This window comes from Lissotriton vulgaris, chromosome 3_2 (genome assembly GCF_964263255.1).
Source record: "Lissotriton vulgaris chromosome 3_2, aLisVul1.2, whole genome shotgun sequence".
Lineage (NCBI taxonomy): Eukaryota > Metazoa > Chordata > Amphibia > Caudata > Salamandridae > Lissotriton > Lissotriton vulgaris.
Window position 1 is genome coordinate 234,379,486 of NC_141690.1, and position 23,349 is coordinate 234,402,834.

The 23,349-nt window shown below is 46.9% G+C and overlaps 1 protein-coding gene across 1 annotated transcript in view; it reads left to right on the forward strand.

Annotated features, from left to right (window-relative positions):
• The window catches only part of RNF24 (ring finger protein 24), a 120,555-nt gene that overhangs the window by 51,291 nt on the left and 45,915 nt on the right, over window positions 1-23,349 (forward strand). Inside the window, exon 2 of the mRNA XM_086964279.1 lies at window positions 22,856-23,005. Within this exon, the coding sequence (XP_086820405.1) occupies window positions 22,863-23,005 (143 nt within the window). The 5' untranslated portion in view covers window positions 22,856-22,862. The remainder of the gene's footprint in view (window positions 1-22,855; window positions 23,006-23,349) is intronic.

Consider the following 23,349-nt stretch of genomic DNA (forward strand, 5'->3'; position numbering starts at 1 on the left):
ACAAGTCCTAAACAAAGAAGTGGGGGGGACACTGACGTCACAACAGGAAGTGACGTCACGAAAGGTGGCTTGCACCATCAGACTCATTGCCTCCACTCGCTCACCCCTTAGATGCAATTGCATCAGAGAAGCCAGCGCATGAGCAGCGTTCTGAACGGGCTCAGATCTCACCCCAGAGAGGCCAAAGAGTGAATGTGTGGCTCCATTTGCTCCTATTATCGACCTCCCGGTAAAATAAGTGGGGGGACGCGCTCGAGTTGGGGTACCACGCGGGTGGACGGCGTCCACCCGCGTGGTACCCCGACTCGAGCCCTGGTTTTGTCACATGGTTTGCACACCTTTGAGCGCCTGTGAAGTTCACGAACCCTGGTTTGACTCCATGAACCTATGGCAAAAAAGATTGGATCCAGTTTCGGGTAGACGGACCCAGGGCTGGTTTTGTGAACCACAGAGGGAGCCCAGAAAAGGTCTGTAAATCTAGGGGATCACAACTCCCTTTGGGATCCATACAAAAAAAATAATAATAATTTTAAAAACAAATAAATGGGTCCAGCCTTCTGCTTGACTGTCCCAAGCAGGAGTTGGCTACCTGTGGTGTGTTAGGCGCAGTCAGGCCCTGTGGACAACACTTGCTGTGCATGTCCGAAGAATATTTAACTGTGTTTACATAGCAACAGATGAAACGTGATTTACCTGTAATAAATCGGTGATAGATGTTTAAAATGCTCCGGTAATCTGGTTTCGATTTAATCGCCCCATGCAAAAATCTTTCATGTAATATGGACTGAAGCAACATATGTCTGCTCCATTTCAGTTAAACCTTCCGCACAGTAGTAGGAAATGTGTTGCTATTTTTTGATTGCTGTAAAGTTTCTGTAATGTGGCCACTGGATTACTGGAAAAAGACCTGGAGGACAAGGGATACCCAGGCGTCCCCAGAAGGAATTGATTTTTGCCTCGACTGCTAATTGTTTTCTGCTAATTAAATTCTGCAGGGATCAAAAAGAGGGCACACGAAGTGCACCATAGCTGAGAACATGTCAATGCCTGGCTGCACTGTGTGGTCTCTGTAAATTTAGAGGAAGGCTGTTGGTTAGAAATTCCAATTGGGAAGCCAGAAATAGCCTACCCGAGGGTGCTGCTGCAGCTGATTTGATGTTGTGATGGTTTGTATGACTCTTCAGCAGGCGTTAATTGATAGTGTGCGGTTTGCTGCTCTGCAGAGGGTGCCCAGAGGGAAGAAAGGCCGCTTTGTCTTCCCTCAGGGACTTTTGGCAAATGGTGTATAGCTGGCAAGGGGCCCCATGCGAAATGTGATACTGTCAGCCAGCCCTGGGATATTTACAGATATTTGTAAACCACTTTTTGCATGCTTGAATATTCAAGGGCCTATTTAAAATTAGGAAAAGTGAAAGTCCTATAATGCAAAGTGCTGTGGGTTGAAACTCCAAGCCCCTTGGCATCTTCGATGTGATGGCAATAGGACATAGTGACCACTTTCTGGGCCTGCGCATTCTGTGAGTTGGCCAGCGTTTGGTCATTACTCACCTGATATGCACCAGACTGGAGTGTTGTGGTCTTGATTGTTTTGACCAGGGTTACACAGTCCTCTGGGTGGCTTCCTGGCATTTTTTGGAGGGTTGGAGAAGGGGCAGCGTGGCTTGTGAGGGGTCAGCGTTGCCAAAGAGAGGCTGGAATGAGTTACAGGTACATCTGTGTGTTAGTTGTCGTGGGGGTGTGTTAGTGTTTCTGTATAGTCCGCACTGGGTGGGTTTACATACGTCGTTCCTGTTCTTGGCTGCATTGTTAGGATTTTTGGCCAGCAGTTGTCACCCTAGTGGCGGAGTGGGCATATAGTGGACCAGACTGTGGAGAGCCAGGTGCAGCCAGGGGCAACAAGCATCATGCAGGGGCAAGCGTGATGCAAGAGGCAATCCTAACAGGTGGCGTTTTGCTGCATGCTAGGTGCTAATGTACACAGCTCACTACTGGGCTCAGTGGAATTGAGAATTATGGGACTAGTATAAAGGCTTTGCGATAAAGGTCTATGCCAACCTGCATCAGGTGGAAAAGGGCCTTGGACAAGGGGCATGGAGTATTGCAGTGGTCCCTGCTGTGTGGGGGGAGAGTCCTGACTTGGGATATGGGCCTTACATGAGTGGCAGTGACTCCATTTCGATGGTGGCGGGGGCGAGATGTTACACTTTGGCCTTGCACACCTGGCAGTATGATCCCTTGGAAGGGATTAAATTGGAGTTGAGGACAATGGGTTATTAATAAGAAAAATGGTTGCAGTAAGAAATGTGGCAAAGGGCGGTGACTTGGGGGTGGGCCCTGTTGACGGGTACTGGGGGTGTGGTGAGCCCTCGGTGGCCTTGGGAAATCGAGAGCTCTCAAGCTTCACGCTTTGGGGCACAGAGGACACAATGACTATTCAGTGGATGATCTGTAACAGTGGAGGGTAACTCAGCCACTTTGATGCTAGACAAGTTGAGTTTTCTTTGTGCCTCCGCCCCAAACAGTGGAGAAAGTAGTTGAGCAATGTACCCCTCATCTCCCAAGAGATGAGGCGGTACTAAAAAAAAATAGGTAGTGAAAATAACTCGAGAGAGGTTGTGGTGTAGAGCGTCCAGTTCTTCCTCCACCAGGACAAAGAGAACGCAGGCTCTGTAGTGGTCGAATGTGACTGGAATGTAGTGGCCCACAGATGTGTTAAAAACGATACAGGTGCATTAATGGAGACGGTATGGAGGAAAAAGGGTCCCTGGAGGTTAATACCAGCAAATGAAAAGCGGGTAAGTTAGCTGGGTGGAGTAGTTCGATAGAACACTAACTTTAGTTAAGGATAGTAGGAGCCTTTAATTGATGGAAGTTAGGATTGGTAAAGTGCAAGGATGACCATGAATGAGATCAGGTCAAGGCAGTTGGGTGGGTCGAGTTAATGGGTCATTGGTAAGTTCGCTGTTGTGGTTTAGTGGAGAGAGATGCTAATGTTTTTCATTGGGCTTTCGGCCTCCAGGCAACACTACGTTTTTTCATATATTGCACTATATATACTAACATGACTTTAGAGGGGCACCCAATCGGAAAGTGAATGTATAAACGGTATATTTGACATTAATTTAAGTTTACATGGATATCACAGTAAGTAATGGTTATGAATGCTACAGTCAGTTTCTGTAGGATGTGGACATATCCAAGCCTACTACCCTGATGTACCCCATTCAGACGAGATGGCAATTTTTCAGGAGGACAGTCCGTCGCTTATAGATAGATACATTATCATTAGAAGTCCCTCTTATCAATGTGTTTAAGGATTGAAGAACCTCCTCAGTATACATCGCCCCATCCGGAATCTAAGACCATCCGGTACGATGTTGTTCAAACTTCCCCGAGTCAAGAGGGCCAGGATGGGTGGCTGCTCATTTAGGTATCTAGCCTCCAAACAGTGGAACGAACTCCCGCTCCATCTTCGAATGGAACCCTCTGAATCCAGATTCAGGGGAAAACTCAAGACACTCTTGTTCTCCACTATGTAACCTTTCCCTCCTTTTTGGCTTTACTAACATCTGCCTCCTGAAATCTTAGCAGCAGTTAGCGCGGGGACACACTGTTCTCTGTGTAACCAGGCGCTCAATAAATGACTTATTATTATTATTATTATTGAAGTGGTATCGTGGGTCCTACGCTTAGGAAATCTGGTATCTCCTGTTACGATATGGTTTGTTAGAAGTCCGACAAGCCTTGGAAATGATGCATTACCAGATAGAGGATACTGGGTGTAACGATCGTAAAAGTTGCTAGAATTATATATTTTTTACTCCCTTTATGCGCCAAATGGGTAAATCTCCAAATGTGAGTTGTGTGCAGAAATGCTGGCAGCTGTTATGTGAGGGCTTATGCATGGTAGAGTGGAAATCGAGGCGGGAGATGCTAGTAATGCCAAGGGATGTAGCCTATATAAAAGGAAAATGTTTTAAGACCCACATTACTGTGCTGGATGGAAAGCCACTAGTTAACTCCTATAGACCAAACTTTGCTATAGGGAAGGCAGCTACCTCTGACAGTAGTTAGTAGTTGCTGTGGTCTGATAGTTCTTTAATGGCATTGATGCTGTTCCACTTAAGCGAGCTCTAGGGTATCAAACCCCATTGCCCATTTGGTCATTATCCCCAATAAGCCAGTCATGGTATTAGAGTGCAGCATGACTGCATTGACATGCAGTGATTGCATCATACACTGCAAATCTTTTGAAGGGCCTAAGAGCGGGCGGTCCTCTGGGTGGAAGCAGATTGAGGATCCTTCTGATGGTTTGCTCAGAGCAGTATTATATCTGTGGTCAGGCCAGTTTCACGGTGACACTTGCTGGAATGGTAGGATTTGGTCATCTCATCAAGCAGAAGGTATTCCAGTGAACGTAACAACTTTCCGTATCTAGTGTGGGCTACTTGAGTGCATTCCACTGTGTTGGAAAGAAATTGTGGGCATGAGCGCCATTTTCTGGCTTTTTTTTAATCATGAAGAGGGCTTATCGTTGGCGTAAACTTGTTCAGATGAAGGTACCTATTGCTTGCAAAGGGCTCGACCTGGGGAAATTCGGATCCAGAATTCAGAAAATGCTTGCCCAACTGAGATGCGGGTTATTAATGGTACTTAGGCCTGTGGAGGGTTAACTGTTATGGGCTATAACAACAATGGGCATCCTATTGAATTATACTGCAAGCCACAAACTCGGATGGATGATTGGAGATGAATGCACTGGAATACATTGACGCCCTTGTGCAAAAGGGATCTCTGAGAAAGTCACCAGGACTTCACCTTTGCTACAGGTAGTGATGTACTAAAGTGTGCAGGAACACTCTCTTGGCTCCTGTAAATGCAGTGCTAAGCCAGTGTTTAATATATGAAGGGGGTCTTGGGATGGAATACATACTTTGGGTAAGGTTGGTTGCTTCACATTTTGGGTTTCATCTTAAAAACTGACTAAGAAAATGAAAAATGTCAGTAACAGCCAAATGACAGAGGCGGCGGCGGCGCCTTGCTGGTTAATGAATGCTTCTGAGCTCAGAACCACCACTCTGCCCTTTCAGGCGTGCATCATAGGCCTACATATTGCAGCTCGGGGTGGTAGCTATTGGCATCATAAAAGGTTTAGTTATGTATTACTCGGCGCTTAACTCCCGACTTGTGTGAACTGCACTGAATGTGCCACCTGGTTGCGTCTTTCCGCATGGGCGCCCAGGTGTACTATGCACATCCCCGGCGCACTGCACTAGATTCCTTCATGCCACCTCTTTGGAACGCTGCTTTAGCAGTTCCAACTGAAACCAAAGTTTGCAAAACAATTCTATTTTTTCTAGGTATGACCTGCAGGAAGCTTAGGCTGTTTTTCATTACCCAACTGCATGTGTTTCAAAATATGTGTACATCTATAATATAACAACAATTCTATATTGGCAGGAGCAAACCCACTTCAGCCATTGGCTTTCTTCCCTGCCAGTGACAGCATTTCGATGAGTGACTTGTGCCCATTCTCTTAGGACTGGTGGGCAGATATCTGCTTTCAGTTCATAGTTTATTACATTTTTAGATGGTTCTCTTTCTTTCTTATTTCTTTTTCACACATACTCACCACCTTTAGAAGGGGGGGTTGTTCTTTTTTGTTCTGTCATTACATGGATGCACGTGACCTTCAGTTGGCTGCGTTTTCTCTTTTTAAACTTTTAATGACTATTGCATGTGTTGACAACAAAATAAAAGTAAAACAAAGCAGGCTTTTCAAGGCCAGACCTATTCGCTTTGACCATGCTTGCTTTTCTATTGCTGTGGTTGCTAGATAAGAAGATTTCTCATTTGTTTTGAAATGAAACCTATTTTTAGTGCTAAACATTCTTTTTACCCTCGCCCCCCATTATAGTATGTTGATGGTTTCGTGTGGCTCCCTGGTTCACCGCTAACCCCTATTTCTAGAGCCACACAGTCAAGCCGCGTCCCCGCGTCAGGTTTGGGAAATAATGGCTGCCTTCATCCCCCTTGACTTGGCAGAAGACCCAGACACAGATGTCTTCGGTATATCCTGCCGGACGCCCCTGTGAGTGCTAGCTGACCTCAGCGGATCTGCAGGTCTTGAGTTCGAATCCAAGCAGGGCCGAGTCAGCCCTTTATCCTTCAAAGTAATTTGAGTACCAACAAATTGGGGAACAGTGAAACCCGTTAAGCGCTGAGAAACGACAAGAGTGCCATACAAAGCGCTATGTAAAATACTTTACTAAATCTTTTTGTCAAACTGTTTTTATAGAAATTAAGGGTTGCAGTACGTACATACGCAGGCACTGCCCCCCCCGCCCCCGCCAACTGCAATTTCGTGCTAATGACGGTTCAAGATTATAGACCATAGTCGGCTAATCTCAAAGATGACATACATTGCACTGAAGTCAAAGGAAAACGTTCTCAGCATTAGTATTCATAGAGCAACGAAACCGTTTTGACACTGTATGTCTTGTAAGAATAAAAGTGAAACCTAGCAGATACTCGCCACACCTCCACCCTTCAAGCATTTTAACCACAATGGCCACGTCCTCGCCCCTCTTATGGGTCATTCAGATTCTTTTTAAGCCTCATTCGTGTCTGCATTTTAATAGCAATAACCCACTGTCATTCTGGGGGTCGCTCGCCCCAGCCCTCACCCCGTTCTCTAAATGTTGTATTATAACTGTGTGCCTTTTTCCATCTATCCAGGCATGTCCAGACATGCGTCTTTTCTCAGCTTCAGCAATTTCCTGTGATTGTCCCGGGGTTCTTGGGGGTTTTTGTGCTCTCCCAGAGGACATATGAGACAGGCCAGAAAAAGAGCGCGGGGTCTGTCGGGAAATTCCTTCCAGCCTCTTCCTTGGCAGCCAGAGGCGTTTCATCCAGTGGCCAAGTGTTGGATGCAGCTGCGCGTAAAGGCGCAGGCCCTGCGCTCATGCCAGAGGAATGCAGCTCCAAGTTCACGTCCAGCGAGCAGGGAGCAGGGGTCAGGTCCTCTGTCTGCCGGGGAATCCTTCCTCGCCTCTGCTTGGGTGATGAGATGCTGTGAAACCTGTCTGGAGGCAGTTCACACATATCCCAGCGGGGATTGGCTGGCCAGCGACAATGTGTGATGCTGTCACCGGGCGTTGAGTTTTCACTTCATTTTATTTTATCTTGCCCTCCCCTCTATTTTCCGTGCGATGCAGGTGTGGGGCGGATTATTTTCCTGTCAGTAAATGGCAAATGGGGGAAAAAAACACTGCATTATTTATGTTGTTATTAGTTGACATAAGTTGATTAAAAACACATTATTCGAAAATGCGAATATACTTGTTTTGTAAAAAAATAATACCTTGAAATTAAAAAAAAAAAAGAAATAGTATTTGGAGGAAAGGTAATTAAATTGAATAATGTTTTCTTAAAATGGTTTCTCGAATCCGGAAAAGAGAGTTAAATATTAAAAAATATGCTTAAAAAAATGCACAGTTTTGTAAAAGGCAAAGTAATGCCAATACATATTTATGTTTTAGGAAGCGTAAATATTATTAGATATATATTTTAAAAATAAACCTGGCTGACAAACAGCTGTATGGGTGCTTTTTTCGTTTTGAACTGGAGCATATCGACCATGGAAAGCGTAAATAATATTGCATAATATTTTAAAACGAACATTGGTGGTAGACGGATATGTGAGTGGAGGTTGGCATTGTGCTTGTAAGGGGCAACAAAGGTTGTTGAGGAGTCTTTTAGGAGGGAGGTGGTGAAAAGTTGTGTTTGAGGGGTGGTGATGTGCCTGTAGTATTTATTGCTTTATGCCAGCATCGTTAATAGAGTGAACCGAGTAAAGGTGTAAGTAAGTCTAACCCTATCTAAATTCTGTGTTGGCCTTTGAGGGTCAGTAGGGCCCTAGGGGAAAATCTGTTTTTTTTTTCATTTCTGTAATTTTTTTATTGTATAAAAAAATATATATTTACATGGAGCATGGGATATACATGAGTGGAAGAGAAAGAGGAGGAAGAAAGAAAAAGGCGCCGGGGGGGCGGCCAGCATGTCTTTGCGATAGTTCGATTGTCCAAGTTCTGTTAGTCGTTGTCTTCTGCCGCCTCCTTTGCGATGCTTCGTTGTTCGTTTGTATCCCTATCCCAAGCCCCGGGTGATAGAGAGGATAGAGAAGGATAAAGGTCGAGGTCGAGAGAGAAAGTGCGCGGGTCCGCAGAGTGTGCCCCATCTATTGTTGTCTGGATTCTGCGCCTATGGGGGTTTATACGATGTTAGGTAGTGGTCTAGGGGTCCCTACATTTACGACTGCCTGTGAGTTTCCGGTGAGTGTTTCGCTGTGATGTTATCTGCCCCCCTTAAGAACGTGATCCAGTTGAGCCATGCTTGGGGCGCAGCTTTCGAGGTGTCTTTCCAATTACTTAGGACTGTTTTGACTGCAGCCGTCAGCAATAGATCAATGAGGTCACGATCTTCTGTCATTGTGATTGACGGGGACGTAAAACCTAGGACTAGATTTGGGAAATCTATGTGCATGTCTACTCCTGTGATCTCATTGATAAGTGTTCCAATTCTATTCCAGAATTCCCTGACCTTAGGGCAGCTGAGCAGAAGGTGTTCTAGGTCTCCCTTCCCTTTGTCGCAATTCCAGCATGTATCGCTGTCTCAGATCCCCAGGGAGGCCAGGCGGGCCGGTGTCCAGTATGCCTTGTGCACTAGCCAATATTTGGTCTGGTTGAGCGCTGCCGTTATTTTTTTTCTAGTAGAGGATCTCCACAGCTCTGCTTTCTCTGCTTCGCTTAGCTCCCTCCCTGCTGCCGCCCCCCAGAAATTTGTGACCTTATCGTTTAGTTTGGTGTTTTTGGGGCGGAGGACTTTGTATAGGTGTGCTACTTGGTGTCCTAGTGTGTTGAGACTGGCTGCAAGTTGTATGAGCGATGGCGTCCGGCTGTTGAGGTTTGCCTTTCTGATAGCCACTTTGATTTTCAGGAAGTTGTAGAGCTCTATGCTTTGTAGGTTGTGTGTTTCTTTGATGGTGTCGAATGTTGTGTACGCTCCCTGTTTCTGAAGGTCTTGGGCAGTGGAGATGCCATGTCTGTACCATTCGTGCATGTCTAGGACCTTGGGGGGGGGGGGGGGGGGGGGAATCTGTTTTAAAATCTGCACTTAGTGTCCCTGTACAAAAAGAAAAAAAATCCAGGGCAAACTGGTGAAGACATTGTAGTAGATACTATATTAACCAGTATGCACCTTGGGGTAACATAGGAGGCTTCCTGTGTTACAAAGATAAAAGAAGGACTTAATCACTCGCTCAACATCCCGTGAGCAAGCTTCGTGAGAAGCGAAATGCGTTGGGTTAAGGTTGGAATAAAGCCACTGTAAAACTACAAAAGACGAATGAGTGGGTTTCATTTTCCTCTTGGAGAACCTGTATGCATTTAAAACGACTGACCCTGTCGTAGAATACGCACCACGCGACAACAGAGCGCCGGCATCTACAGAGGGTCGCAGAGCTCCAGACGAATAACAATGCGGCACACCAGGGGACTTTGCACAATCCTTTATTGTGCACCAAGACAACACGTTTGGCAGCAACAGAGAGCAGTTATATATAATTATGATTTAAAATTCAGATCAACATATAATTTAATATAAATTGATATAGTGTTTCATATATTATTTTTTTGAAAAATAGTGGATATATGAAAAAAGAGCATTATTTTTTTAAGTCCTGAGCTACATACAATACAATCATTAAAAGACGAACTGTGATTTTTAGACCCAGGCAGCTCTACTCTAAGTGTAACCTGTGAAATGAGTGCGCATGCTCCACGTGGAATAATGAACCCAGAGTAACCTTTGCCCTTTCACACTGGATTGTACCCTTTGGAGGGGAGGAACCGATTACCTGCAAGAGGCCAAGCCAGGGATTGGATGCTGAATTCGAAAACAGATGAGGCAGTACTAGTTTTCCTGTGTGTGTGACTCGTGTGATGTTTTTGACTGAAAGAAGCAAAGCTGTAATTGAACTTGTGAAATAGTTTGGAAATTGTTTGCAGGAGCGTGCTAATCTAGGAATAGCCTGTACGACAGTGTGTGAACTTTGTGTTGACTGCCCGGGTCACAGCATGTGTTTGCAATTTTTTTCATCATCAACCTGAAATCCTCCTCTGCTAAAAACATTTTAAGTTCCTTACACGCCCCCAAGTAAACTGGTATTTACAACAAGGGGTGGTGAGGGACAGAGTCTCTGAATTAAACAGAATACTCTCACCCAGTCAAGAGATCAGGGCTAGATCCAACACCGTTTTTTAGCTCACTGCACCATCCCAGTTTCAGAACCTGGCTGTATGCAAATTAGTCTGTTCCTGTCCCAGTGCATGATGGGAACAGGGCAAACCAAACTACAAAAGCCAATTCTTACACTGGGAAGGAAACAAGCTACCGGGGACCGGTTTCTGGCATTTCAGCCTCTTCGGCCCGGCTTGCTTGAATCCTGATGGTGCAATGAGCAAGGGACTCACATCTGAGCATACCCTTCCACGCTTAGGGTGGACAAAAATATTTACAACAAGGGGTGGTGAGGGACAGAGTCTCTGAATTAAACAGAATACTCTCACCCAGTCAAGAGATCAGGGCTAGATCCAACACCGTTTTTTAGCTCACTGCACCATCCCAGTTTCAGAACCTGGCTGTATGCAAATTAGTCTGTTCCTGTCCCAGTGCATGATGGGAACAGGGCAAACCAAACTACAAAAGCCAATTCTTACACTGGGAAGGAAACAAGCTACCGGGGACCGGTTTCTGGCATTTCAGCCTCTTCGGCCCGGCTTGCTTGAATCCTGATGGTGCAATGAGCAAGGGACTCACATCTGAGCATACCCTTCCACGCTTAGGGTGGACAAAAATATTTACAACAAGGGGTGGTGAGGGACAGAGTCTCTGAATTAAACAGAATACTCTCACCCAGTCAAGAGATCAGGGCTAGATCCAACACCGTTTTTTAGCTCACTGCACCATCCCAGTTTCAGAACCTGGCTGTATGCAAATTAGTCTGTTCCTGTCCCAGTGCATGATGGGAACAGGGCAAACCAAACTACAAAAGCCAATTCTTACACTGGGAAGGAAACAAGCTACCGGGGACCGGTTTCTGGCATTTCAGCCTCTTCGGCCCGGCTTGCTTGAATCCTGATGGTGCAATGAGCAAGGGACTCACATCTGAGCATACCCTTCCACGCTTAGGGTGGACAAAAATGCCAGAAACCGGTCCCCGGTAGCTTGGCTCCTTTCTGGTAAAGAATTGGCTTGGTAGTTTAGTCTGCCCTGTTCCCATGATGCACTGGGCCAGGGACAGACTGATTTGCATATAGCCAGGTTCTGAGCTGGGATGGGGCAGTGAGATAAATAACGGTGATGGATCAAGCCCTGATCTTTGGACTGGGTAAGAGTGGTCTGCTCAATTCAGACACTCTGTTCATCACCACCCCCTTTTGTAAATCGATTGTGGCCACTATAGGTGTGGCAGGGTATACTCAGACATGAGTCCCTTTCTCACTGCTCCATCAGGATTCAAGCAAGCCGGGCCGAAGAGGCTGAAATGCCAGAAACCGGTCCCCGGTAGCTTGGCTCCTTTCTGGTAAAGAATTGGCTTGGTAGTTTAGTCTGCCCTGTTCCCATGATGCACTGGGCCAGGGACAGACTGATTTGCATATAGCCAGGTTCTGAGCTGGGATGGGGCAGTGAGATAAATAACGGTGATGGATCAAGCCCTGATCTTTGGACTGGGTAAGAGTGGTCTGCTCAATTCAGACACTCTGTTCATCACCACCCCCTTTTGTAAACCCAAGTAAACTGGTGTCATTCTTGTGTTTATTAACTGAAAAAAACAAGTAGCCTAGACTTGTGAGTAGTATCTCAATTTAGCATGATTGTACCACATACCTCGAAAGAGTTGCTATGCAGCACTGCTTTTCATTATCGCCCAAGAGGTTTTAATATAGTGTTAAAACCCGATGTAGCAGGCTCTACCGGCCATTAAAGGCCCGCCCCAGCGTTAAAGGCCTGAGTCGAAGGGGAGGCTCTTTAATAAGATAGTGGGCCTATAATGGCAGGTAGAGCCAGCTATAGAAGGTTCTAATGCTGTTAGAACATTCCACCATTAGAGGGTAGATTGTTCTAATTTGTAAAACAAAGGCCTCACGGAGCCCAAGGGGGTTGAAATCCCCTCTGGTTCGTTGAGTCCTTTGTTCACTGCAACATCTGTGAACAGACATTGCAGTGTTGATGCTCTGGGCTTCTACCAGGAATTAGAAGCCGAGAGCACTCCATTGTCTTCAATGGAGAGCTCAACATTTCAATGTTCTAATAGTCGCCGTTCACATAGTTACCCCTTCCATGCTAAGGTGGTGTAAAGCACGGGTTCTGAACTAAAGATGTTCACACATATTCCTAGGAAGTCACTGTGCAATGTTGTCGACTGCTTTGACTTTGCGCAAGTATGACCAAATAGAATATATAAAGGCGTGGTGTCACAGGACCTGCACCTGTCTTGAACTGTCTCCAAATGGCAGCTAAAAGTAAAGAAGTGTGGGTGAAAAGGCTCTTGTTAGTACCGTCCCCACTTCCCTGTTAATGTGAAAGCAGAAGAGAAGTGAGTACTGCAGCATCACGTCCTCCTGTTCTAAAGGCACCCATTGGAATAGAGGAGACCGGTAATATGCATAGTCGCTTCCTGCTCCCAGCCCCCATTTTCCTTAATTAGGAGAAGAATGACCACGCAAGGCTGAAGCTTTGTCACTTCGTGGAAGCTGTGACTGAGGGAGGTGTACTAGGATGGAATCCTGTTGAATTGTACTTTTTTTATGTAGGTGGGATTGAAGATGCTGATGGGGTGCTCTGGAAGCAGGGAGCGAGGAGATTGCACAGGGGGGAATACATTTATATATTGGTGGCAATGCTGAGAGAAGTGGAAAGGGTCAGATCTAAACACATCTGCACGCCCTACGTTTTTTAATCTTGACGAAGCTTAATAAAAGTCTGATAGGTTGACCGAAAGACAATTTTAAGTACTTTGAAGTTCTGGATCCCACATTTACCTTAGATAAAAAGATTCCACCCATTCTTGACCTAGAATAAGGTTCAGACAGACCTCCTTTGTCCATTAAAGCTCATTCGGACAGGCATGTCTCCTCAGAAGGAGCGAACTCCGCAATGAAGCACGCCACCACTAGGGAGTGAGGGTTCCACGTTCTTAAGAATGAATGTCTGCCTTGGCCTAGTAAAATCAATCCTTCAAGGTTATGTTGTGTTTTTCACAATATTTTTAGTTCGAGGCTGGGCAGCGCATGTGCTGCTCTGCGAGGCATTCTGTATTGAGGTAGGGACTTGAAGCTCCACCCACATTTTCCCTTGGCTTGTGTCATTGTCCACTGTAAACTGTGGCTGTTCAGTGGTCAAAAGGCTTAATAGTCCCTTCTTAATACCGTATTGTCTCATTTTGTAACCTCCCATGGTTTCACCCCCTGTTGTGTGTTGTTGCTTGGTAGGCTTTAATTACAGCCTCTAAAGACTATTTTCTCAAATAGCTTTGTCCTGCCTGCTGTTGCAGACAGGACACACTCTCTCGTAACGCTTTAAAAAAAATGGTAGCATGTATTTGCAATACAATAGGTCTTGCATTTGGGAGAGTTTAAGCTATCGGCATTGTAAATGACAATGCCTTTTATATATCTGTTTTTTTTAAAAACACTCATAAATGTGAGCCCTATTGCATTGCAAATGCTTGTTGTTTATGAAATGGTTAAGAAGATGTTTGGCAACCTCTTGTCCTTTTTGTTCCTCCTTTTTAGGTTTCGCCCTGCGAACCGATCGCGAAGCGAAACTCTATTGCAATCGTTTCTGCTTTCAAGGAGTCAAGGGAGACAGGAGACATGTGATGTGCACGCGCAACCTTGCGAACTGGGATCAGGTCGCGCGCGCTTCCTGTCTCCCATGGCTCCTTGGAAGCACAAACACACACACACGCACACACACACATAAAGACCACCCCCCCCCCGCCACGCATACACACGCACACACACAGAACAGCCCCCCGCCGCGCCCCCACCCCGCCGCAGCCCTGCAACTAAGCCCCACTCACCGGCACTCTGAACTTTTGCAGCGTCCGCAGGGCTCTCCATCGGGCATGGGAGCCCCGCGTTACCAGCCGAGTCATTCTGTACCTCTCGCCCCTGGCTACGAGCGTGGAGCAGGTCGCCGGTCCCGGGGGGCCCGCTCACTCCTCACCGGTGCCTGCTGTGTGTCTTTAGCCCAGCTGGGGTCCCGCTATTCCATGCTCAATCGTCGGTCGCGGTCTTGGCAGGCCCACAGCGTTGCTCCCAGCCTCCGGTTAGGTCTCCACCGGGCCCACAGCTTGATCAGTGCCCTCCTGCGGCGGCCCTACTCCCGGGCAGTATCACAATGTCTGCTGCACCAGCACCTACGGCACCCGGGGCTTCCCAGCATTCACAGGCCTCTTCGTGCACAGGCTTCTAACAGTCCCGTCCGCTGCTAAGGGTAGTCCGGATCGCCTGTCTGGGTCTCGCTGGTGTGCAGCCACCCTGATAAGTGCCCAATTAGCACAAATATGCGTTGGATATTTGTGACTAATGAGTCAAGGAGGCCGGAGACGCGCTAGTGTGCGGCCATATTCTCCGGCTGCTGGCCACGCCCTCGCAAGCTTTCCATATATGCGGGGGGCTGACCTCACCTCTCTCTTTCGGCGCGGTGACGGTGATATTAGTGGTGGTGCTTGCGGGCGGCCGGCCGGTGACTGACAGACAGACAGTCTGGACCGGGCTGCTTGCTGGAGAGGAGCGGAGGTCGGGAGGAGGACTTGTGAGTCACTGGTGACACTAGTCGTGTGTCACACTGCCGCTGCCGCACACCCAGGCCCCACACGCACCACAGTGAACTAGCGGCAGCGCCCCAGGCCCAGCCCCAGCCCTTGAAGAGACACAGTGACGCACTTCAAAGGTAGGACACCAGCCTCTGCCCCAGGCCATGCCAGGCCCAGCCGGCCCATCCGTATTTATTTCATTGTATTTTATTTAATGGTGTTTATATATGTTCACACAGTTCACGCTCCCTCGTTTTTTTATGTATTTATGCGATGTTATATAGCGCAGACTTTACCCGAAAGCGCTTCACAGTAGGGACAGTAATATACATGAGGAGGAAATTACAAGTAAACAAATTACAAAAGCAAACGTTGTTACATGAATCAAAAGTGACAATACTGGGCAACCAAAATACATGAGGTAGCAATCGGTACATTACAGAAGGAAAAAGTGATATGTGTGCAGGTTACAAATGCGTACAAAGTTAAGTGAGTGTGAGAGACACCAGGCAGGCAGCAGTGATGACAAGGCTTAAGTGTTAAACACAACACCCTGGCAGGAGCGGAGGGACGCAGCAGCCGGTCACGTCATCCCAGTCACAACCCCTCAACTGTGCATATGCAAATTACCAGCTGGTGAACAGGGTAGCGCGAGGGCAGGGGACGCGCAAGGATGGGATGGAGGCCTGAGGGGGGCAAGAGGGGATGAAGGTAAAAGGCAACAACATAACACGCAGACTTTACCCGAAAGGCATTAGAGCCTAATGATACACGAGGAGGAAATTACAAGTGAACAAATTACAAAAGCAAACGTTAAGTTACATGAATCAAGAGTGACAATAGTGGGCAACCAAAATACAAGAGGTAGCAATCGGTACATTCCAGGAGGAAAAAGTGATGTGTGCAGGTTACAAAAGCGTACGTTTTTTGACAAAAAAATATTTGATAAAGGATTTTGAGAAATATTTTGCTTAAACTCCAAGGGATAACACTTTTGCTGCCTGCATCCATGGCCTCTACATCTAATCTAGCCTCTGAAAAAGCTCCTCTTTCAGATGTGGTAGATAAAAATGTAGAACTCCATATCAAAAAGGTCGTACGCAGCTTCTAACTATGACATCAGGTCAAATACATTTGCGGCTTATGCCATTAAAGTCCTTTATGACTGCATTCAAGAAAATGAGGATCCTTCAAAAATGTTGGCAGACCTGGAACTTTTTTCCATATTTCTTTCAGACACCACATTTTATAGGTTAGTTCGGCAGGAGTAATGGTGGCAGGTCATAAGATTCTTTGGAGGAAGTAATGAAACCTGAAATCCACTGAGAGAAATTTATTCCAGAAGTAGCCATTCACAGGCCTAAAGTTGTTTGGGCCCAAACTAGATTAAATGTTGCAAAAAGCGGCAGAAGCGAAAAAAAATCCCCAACCCCTTCATGTTAGCCTCGGAAAGAAATATTTTCTTTTTAAATGACCACCCGAAAATATTCTGGAAAGTTGTTCCTTTTGTGGCCGGACCCATGGTCCAGGGGCCACGTCTAAAAATAAAATACGTGCGTAAGGTGCATCATCAGAGCTGTGTGAATAATAACAGCTGTGAGCCCGTGCCTAAGGAGCATCATCAGAGCTGTGTGACTGATAACTGCGTCCGCCCCGTGCCTAAGGTGCATCATCAGAGCTTTGTGAATAATAAAAGCTGTGAGCCCGTGCCTAAGGAGCATCATCAGAGCTGTGTGAATAATAACAGCTGTGAGCCCGTGCCTGAGGTGCATCATCAGAGCTGTGTGAATAATAACAGCTGTGAGCCCGTGCCTAAGGTGCTTAATCAGAGCTGTGTAAATAATAACTGCGGCAGCCCCGTGCGTGAGGTGCATCATCAGAGCTGTGTGAATAATAACAGCTGTGAGCCCGTGCCTAAGGTGCTTAATCAGAGCTGTGTAAATAATAACTGCGGCAGCCCCGTGCGTGAGGTGCATCATCAGAGCTGTGTGAATAACAACTGTGAGCCCGTGCGTGAGGTGCATCATCACAGCTGTGTGAATAATAACAGCTGTGAGCCCGTGCCTGAGGTGCATCATCAGAGCTGTGTGAATAATAAGTGCGTCAGCCCCGTGCGTGAGGTGCACCATCAGAGCTGTGTGAATAATAACAGCTGTGAGCCCGTGCCTAAGGTGCTTAATCAGAGCTGTGTAAATAATAACTGCGGCAGCCCCGTGCGTGAGGTGCATCATCAGAGCTGTGTGAATAACAACTGTGAGCCCGTGCGTGAGGTGCATCATCAGAGCTGTGTGAATAATAACAGCTGTGAGCCCATGCCTAAGGTGCACCATCAGAGCTGTGTGAATAATAACAGCTGTGAGCCCATGCCTAAGGTGCACCATCAGAGCTGTGTGAATAATAACTGCATCAGCCCCGTGCGTGAGGTGCATCATCCACATTGCTCAGGTTACCTAAATTCCTGCACTCTCTACCACACTGCTTTCAAAAACAGCATACTCTTGCACACACTCTCACTGCTCACCAAATCAAAGTTTGCAAAAAATGTTATGCAACGCATTGTCATACACAATACCAATAACTCAAACTTTAATGCTGCGAAACCTATTGCATTGTAAATGCTTGTTTTGGTTGGTTGCCTAAGAGGGTAGGACACTACATGAAACAGTAGGGTTATATGGGTGCTCAACGGTCTTACGACCCTCACTTTTCGTATTCATAAGGACAGCACGAGCCTGAGGAAGGGCGGATGAACAACAAGGGGATGTCTTCCTTCTCTGACATTAGGCTGACCTAGCTGGCTCAAGCAGCTTTACAGGTCTATATTGTCACGTGGACCTCATTGGCAGTAAATATCTTTATTCTTCCTGTATCCAATTCTTTGGTTACTGGTGCAGGGCTCTGTTGCTCTGTTTCAAGTTGAACAGTTTGATTCTCTGGGGAGCACAGGGTTTCTGGGAGTCTTCATAAGGATAGTCCACAAGGTGGTTTGGTGGAGGTTGGAAGGAGAGGGCTGCAGGAGCTGCTGTTTGAAGCTCTTCACTGGGAGAGCGGCGAGCCCCTCCAGGCCAGCACAGGAAGCCTCCGAAAGGCCTTTGGACTGCAGTCAAATAGGTAGCGCGCTCGAAACTTTCCAGTGGGAATTTCCATGGAGAGAAGAAATGGCCATTGATAGTGAAACAGAGCCTGGGCTGTGGGCATCTGCTGTGCCAAGATCTCCTCTGAGCTCAGAAGCACATGTAGGGGAATTCCCCAAGCCTCCTCGCTGGGACTTGAAAGGGGGTCTTTGGAGGGTAATACAGGTTAAAAGCGAAATATGCTTGACGACATCCCAGACTTGAACGTATGTTTAGGGAACTGGTTGCTCTGTACTCCATCTCCGGATGCAGCACTTTTAAAACTGTACTGTGTGAGTATTGCACTGCCAGCAATATATGCATTTATTTGTTTACCTAGTATCTCACAAAACCGGTTTTACAGAGTTACGTCACCAGTAGTAGCAAGAATAAACATTGCTTGGGAAGGCAGCTGACATGTGTGACTTGGCCAGGCCATCCAAGCCACTACACTGAACTTCTTTGTCATGTATTTTATGCGCGAAGTGGGTGGAAGATGCACAGGGGTGGGGGTGACGGGGGAACTCTCCAGATGTAGGACGTGTTATATAAGGAATTTTGCAACATGGGAGGGCCATATTATGTAGCAGGGTTGAGTAAATTATGCAGCAAGAAAAGCAAATTATGTGACGTGATGTGGCACTTTTTGTGATAGTATTACTTCATTATATTGTCATTTTTACATGTGTTAACACTATCTTGGCATTGGTTATACCTCATTAGTACCAGTTTAACCCCTTCCGTGCGGCCGCGATTTCCCCCGTGTGCGGCCGCCGGACGAACACGGGCGGGCCATGACGAACCCCAGCCGTCATCAGCACACGAGCACCGTAGTGCATGACGGCTGGGGTTCGTCACCAGCATGGAAGGGGTTAACACCCAAACACTATAATAAGCAACAGAAAGGTAACATGTCCAGCTTTACAAAGGGTCTACGACTGCACAACAACATGCGTCACTGTGTTTTTACTAAACTTTTGAATCATTTGAACTAGAAACATTTTTTTCCAGTTCAAATCTGCATATCATGCAGCAGAAGATTTATTATGTGGCAAATGCGGAAAATCTATAATTATGCAAAAAACGCTGTAGCAGCACAATCGCATAATTCCACTGGGCTAGTCTATAAGTCTATATTGAAAGTGGTCAGAGAAGTGATGCATTTCACGTCCAGATTACTGAGCATTCCGCTGCAAAGATGCCACACATTTAAAGGCACTGGATCGGGCACTGATGTTTCAGGGTTACTGAGTCTGGTTGAAAGTGAGATGACCTTCACAAGTTGTTTATGAACTTTTATGGTGAAGCTTGAGCTAGACTGCTGGCTGTCTTGTATCGGTGGCTCCTGGAAGGGTAACCTGGGTGCAGCTGTCAATTTGGAGTGCTTTGTCAAAGGGGTGAATGCCCAGTGGGAGCTGGCGAGAAGGAGATTGTAGACGTGTTTTTTCTTCTTGAGTACTAATAAATTGTAAATTTTATTTATAAATCTCTTACTAACCCATATTAGATACTGAAGCACTACTCCAGAACCCAAGGTGGATTAGTGGTGTATTAGTAGAGGCAACATGTAAAGTGATATTGGGAGTGGTGGACATGTGTGCCTGTTAGTGGGATAGATAGGAAAAAGGAGGAAAGGGTTTCGAGGGGGTTATTTGGAAGTCCATAGTAGTTTGAGAGGTTTGGGATAAGTCGGAGTAGGTGGAAAATATTTAAATATAGATACGTACCCACACATAAGATGTACATAATCAGAGATGTTAACATATTACACATATCCAAGATAATCTAGAAGTATAAAATTGCATGGATAAATAATTTACAAACTCTGACTTTCAATTTTTTTGCTGCTGATAAAGTTCACAATTACCCCCTATCACCCAATATGTCACTAGACGAGCAATTATAGTTACATTTCTTATAATCCTGTTTACACTGTGACAGATGTGTTATTATAGAATAATAAACCCATAAGTATACTCCCGATATGTTATTGATATACTGATTATACTCTTTTAAGGTTAAAGATATATATGTATGTATTTATTTCTAGTGCTTTAATCGGGGTCTGTGCATAGTGAAAGCTAAGACGTAAGTCGAATTTGCAGATGTTGACCACAAGTTATGGCAGTGGTGACGAAGTATGGGTCAAAGAGAGGCACTAGACAGGAGCATTTCACATACATTGACCATCGACATGTAAGCAGAGGGTCACTGCATTCAGGTGACAAGAGATCGTAGATGGAAAGATTTTGAGTGCTATGGGAGAGGGATATTGGTAATGGCTGAATTAGACATTTAACAGCATGTAAATGGCAGAGAAGAGATGGTAACAGAACTGAGTTGGTTAGGTAAGGTAACGAGACAGTGCCATTGATTGTGAGTAGGTGAGAGGAGAAATTGATCTTAGAGACCGCCCAGTGAGATTTGCTGTAGAGCGTTCAGCTGAGGGACGAGAGTAGGGAGCCATGGAGGCCACCCACTGGCAGATCGGTGTGCTTGAGGAACAGCATGGCCGGCTTCTAGTGTACAGTTGTCCGCCGGCCTTCCAATGTATAGTTGTCCGCCGACTGCTTTGTTGAATAAAGGACCGTAGATTGGTACCCTTTGTCCGAAGTCTCAATCAATCAATCAGAGTACTTGTAAAGCGCGCTACTCACCCGTGAGGGTCTCAAGGCGCTGAGGGGAGGGGAGGGGATGCCGCTACTGCTCGAAGAGCTAGGTCTTGAGGAGTCTTTTGTAGGCGAATAGGTTTTGGGTCTGCTGTAGGTGGGCAGGGAGGGTGTTCCAGGTCTTGGCGGCGAGGTAGGAGAAGGATCTGCCGCCGGAGGTCGTTCGTTGGATGCGGGGGACAGCGTCGAGGGCGAGGCGAGCGGAGCTGGCGGGTGGGAGTGTAGAAGCTGAGTCTGCTGTTCAGGTAGGTTGGTCCGGTGTTGTGGAGTGCTTTGTGTGCGTGGGTGAGGAGCTTGAAGGTGATCCTCTTGTTGACGGGGAGCCAGTGTAGCTCTCTCAGGTGGGGAGTGATGTGACTGCGGCGGGGGACGTTGAGGATCAGTCGGGCGGAGGCGTTTTGGATGCGTTGTAGTCGTCGTAGGTGTTTGGCTGGGATTCCTGCGTAGAGTGCGTTTCTGTAGTCCAGTCTGCTGCTGATGAGGGCCTGTGTCATTGTTCTTCTTGTTTCGGTCGCAATCCACTTGTAGATCCTGCTTAGCATGCGGAGGGTGTTGTAGCAGGAGGAGGTGTCAGCGTTGACCTGTTTGGACATGGAGAGGGAGGAGTCGAGGCTGAATCCTAGGTTGCATGCATGGTCGGTGGGAGTCGGCGCTGGTCCCAGTGTGGTCGGCCACCAGGAGTCGTCCCAGGCTGAGGGGGTGGGTCCGAGGATGAGGACCTCCGTCTTGTCCGAGTTCCAGTTTCAGACGGCTGCTTCTCATCCAGTCGGCGATAGCCTTCATTCCCTCGTGGAGGTTGGTTTTGGCGGTGTGTGGGTTCTAGGTGAGGGAGAGGATGAGCTGGATGTCGTCAGCATAGGAGATGATGTTGAGGTCGTGGTGGCGGCCCACTTCTGTGAGGGGGGCCATGTAGAAGTTGAACAGCGTCGGGCTGAGGGATGAGCCCTGGGGGACGCCGCAGATGATGATGGTGGCTTCGGATCGGAAGGGTGGGAGGCGGACACTCTGGGTTCTGCCTGAGAGGAAGGACGTGGTCCAGTCGAGGGCCTACTCTTGGATTCCGGCTTCTTGGAGGCGTGTCTTTAGTGTGCGATGGCAGACCGTGTCGAAGGCGACTGACCGGTCCAGGAGGATGAGGGCTGATGTTTCGCCGTTGTCTAGTTGGCGCCTGATGTCGGTGATGAGGGCTGTCTCGGTGCTGTGGTTTCGTCTGAATCCGGACTGGGACGGGTCCAAGATGTTGTTGTCTTCGAGGTGGCTGGCCAATTGTATGTTGACTATTTTCTCGATGACCTTCGCCAGGAACGGGAGCAGGGAGATGGGCTGGAAGTTCTTGAGGTCCTTGGGTTCTGCCTTGGGCTTCTTAAGGAGGGCATTGATTTCGGCGTGCTTCCAGCTTTCCGGGAATGTCGCTGTTTCGAAGGAGATGTTGATGACCTTCCATAGTTGGGGTGCAATGACTGAGTCTGCTTTGTTGAAAGCACGGGTCTGACGGAGATCCTGAGTGGATGGAGTTCATGACCTTGCGTGTCTCGTCGTCGTTGACGTTGGACCAGGAGGTCAGGCGGTTGGTGCTGGTGGTGTTCGCAGGGGAGGTGGAGTCTGGTGGAGTCTGCTTACCAATAATTATGTTGCACCTGATGTGCAGCTTCCACGCATAGATATCCCCCAGTCATATTGAGGTGAGGCTGTAACCTTTTTTCTAGTCTCCTTCTTAGTGTGGCTTGTGGCATCAGGATTGGTGCTCTTCCACAGCATCGCTATCCTTCCACCATATTGTTTTAGAGGGAACCCTGGGCTGTGACCTTTTTGTAGACTCTTGCATGCATGTCTGCTCTCATGGTGTGATTCCAGTACATAGCTATCCTTCCACTGCCTTTGTGTAGTGTGGTCCTTTACCTGAGCCCTTTCATATAGAGTCCCTTCCCTTGCAATATGTTGAATCTGACTTGGCTTGCTCCCCTTGACTAGCTGTCACCATTTCACAATTGGACAATATTCTGTTTTACGTTGTCCTAACGAGTGCATAATTGCGACGGACCGAGGGGCTGGTCAAAGAATTGCAAAAAACACTCAATAAATCTGTAATCTCACTGCTGTTCAACACTTACCTAGCGAATGTCATCTCAGTAGACGCAGTTGTCTTTCACTCTGTATTTTTACCTTCTATTTTCTCTCCTCTCTTGCAGCCTATCCATGACCTCAGACCTGCACAGCTGCAGCCTTACCATGCCTAACATCGGGTTCCAGAACCTGCCCCTTAACATATACATCGTGGTGTTTGGTACCGCCATATTCGTCTTCATCCTCAGCCTACTCTTCTGCTGCTACTTAATCAGGTAGAATGTCTCCTGCCTCTTTCTTTTTGTCCCCCAGTCACATTGGTGGATTGCAGTGCACCATAAGCGGTTATAGGGGGGAATGCCCCAAACGGGACCTTCCTTCCCTGCCCAATTACCTTCACCCTAAACATTTTGCATTGATGTCCTCGAGCTGAATTTGCAAAACTTTTGAAAATGAACTGTCTTCTTCTTACCTAAACATTTGCTCTCCTTTTCTTGTGGCAATGTCTGAAAATTACTCGTAATTTGGATAAATAACAAGTAGTGTACACAAAATGGCGGCATGTGAATGCTTCTCTACGTACACGATTGATAAGATGCTATTGACTGTTTTATTACAG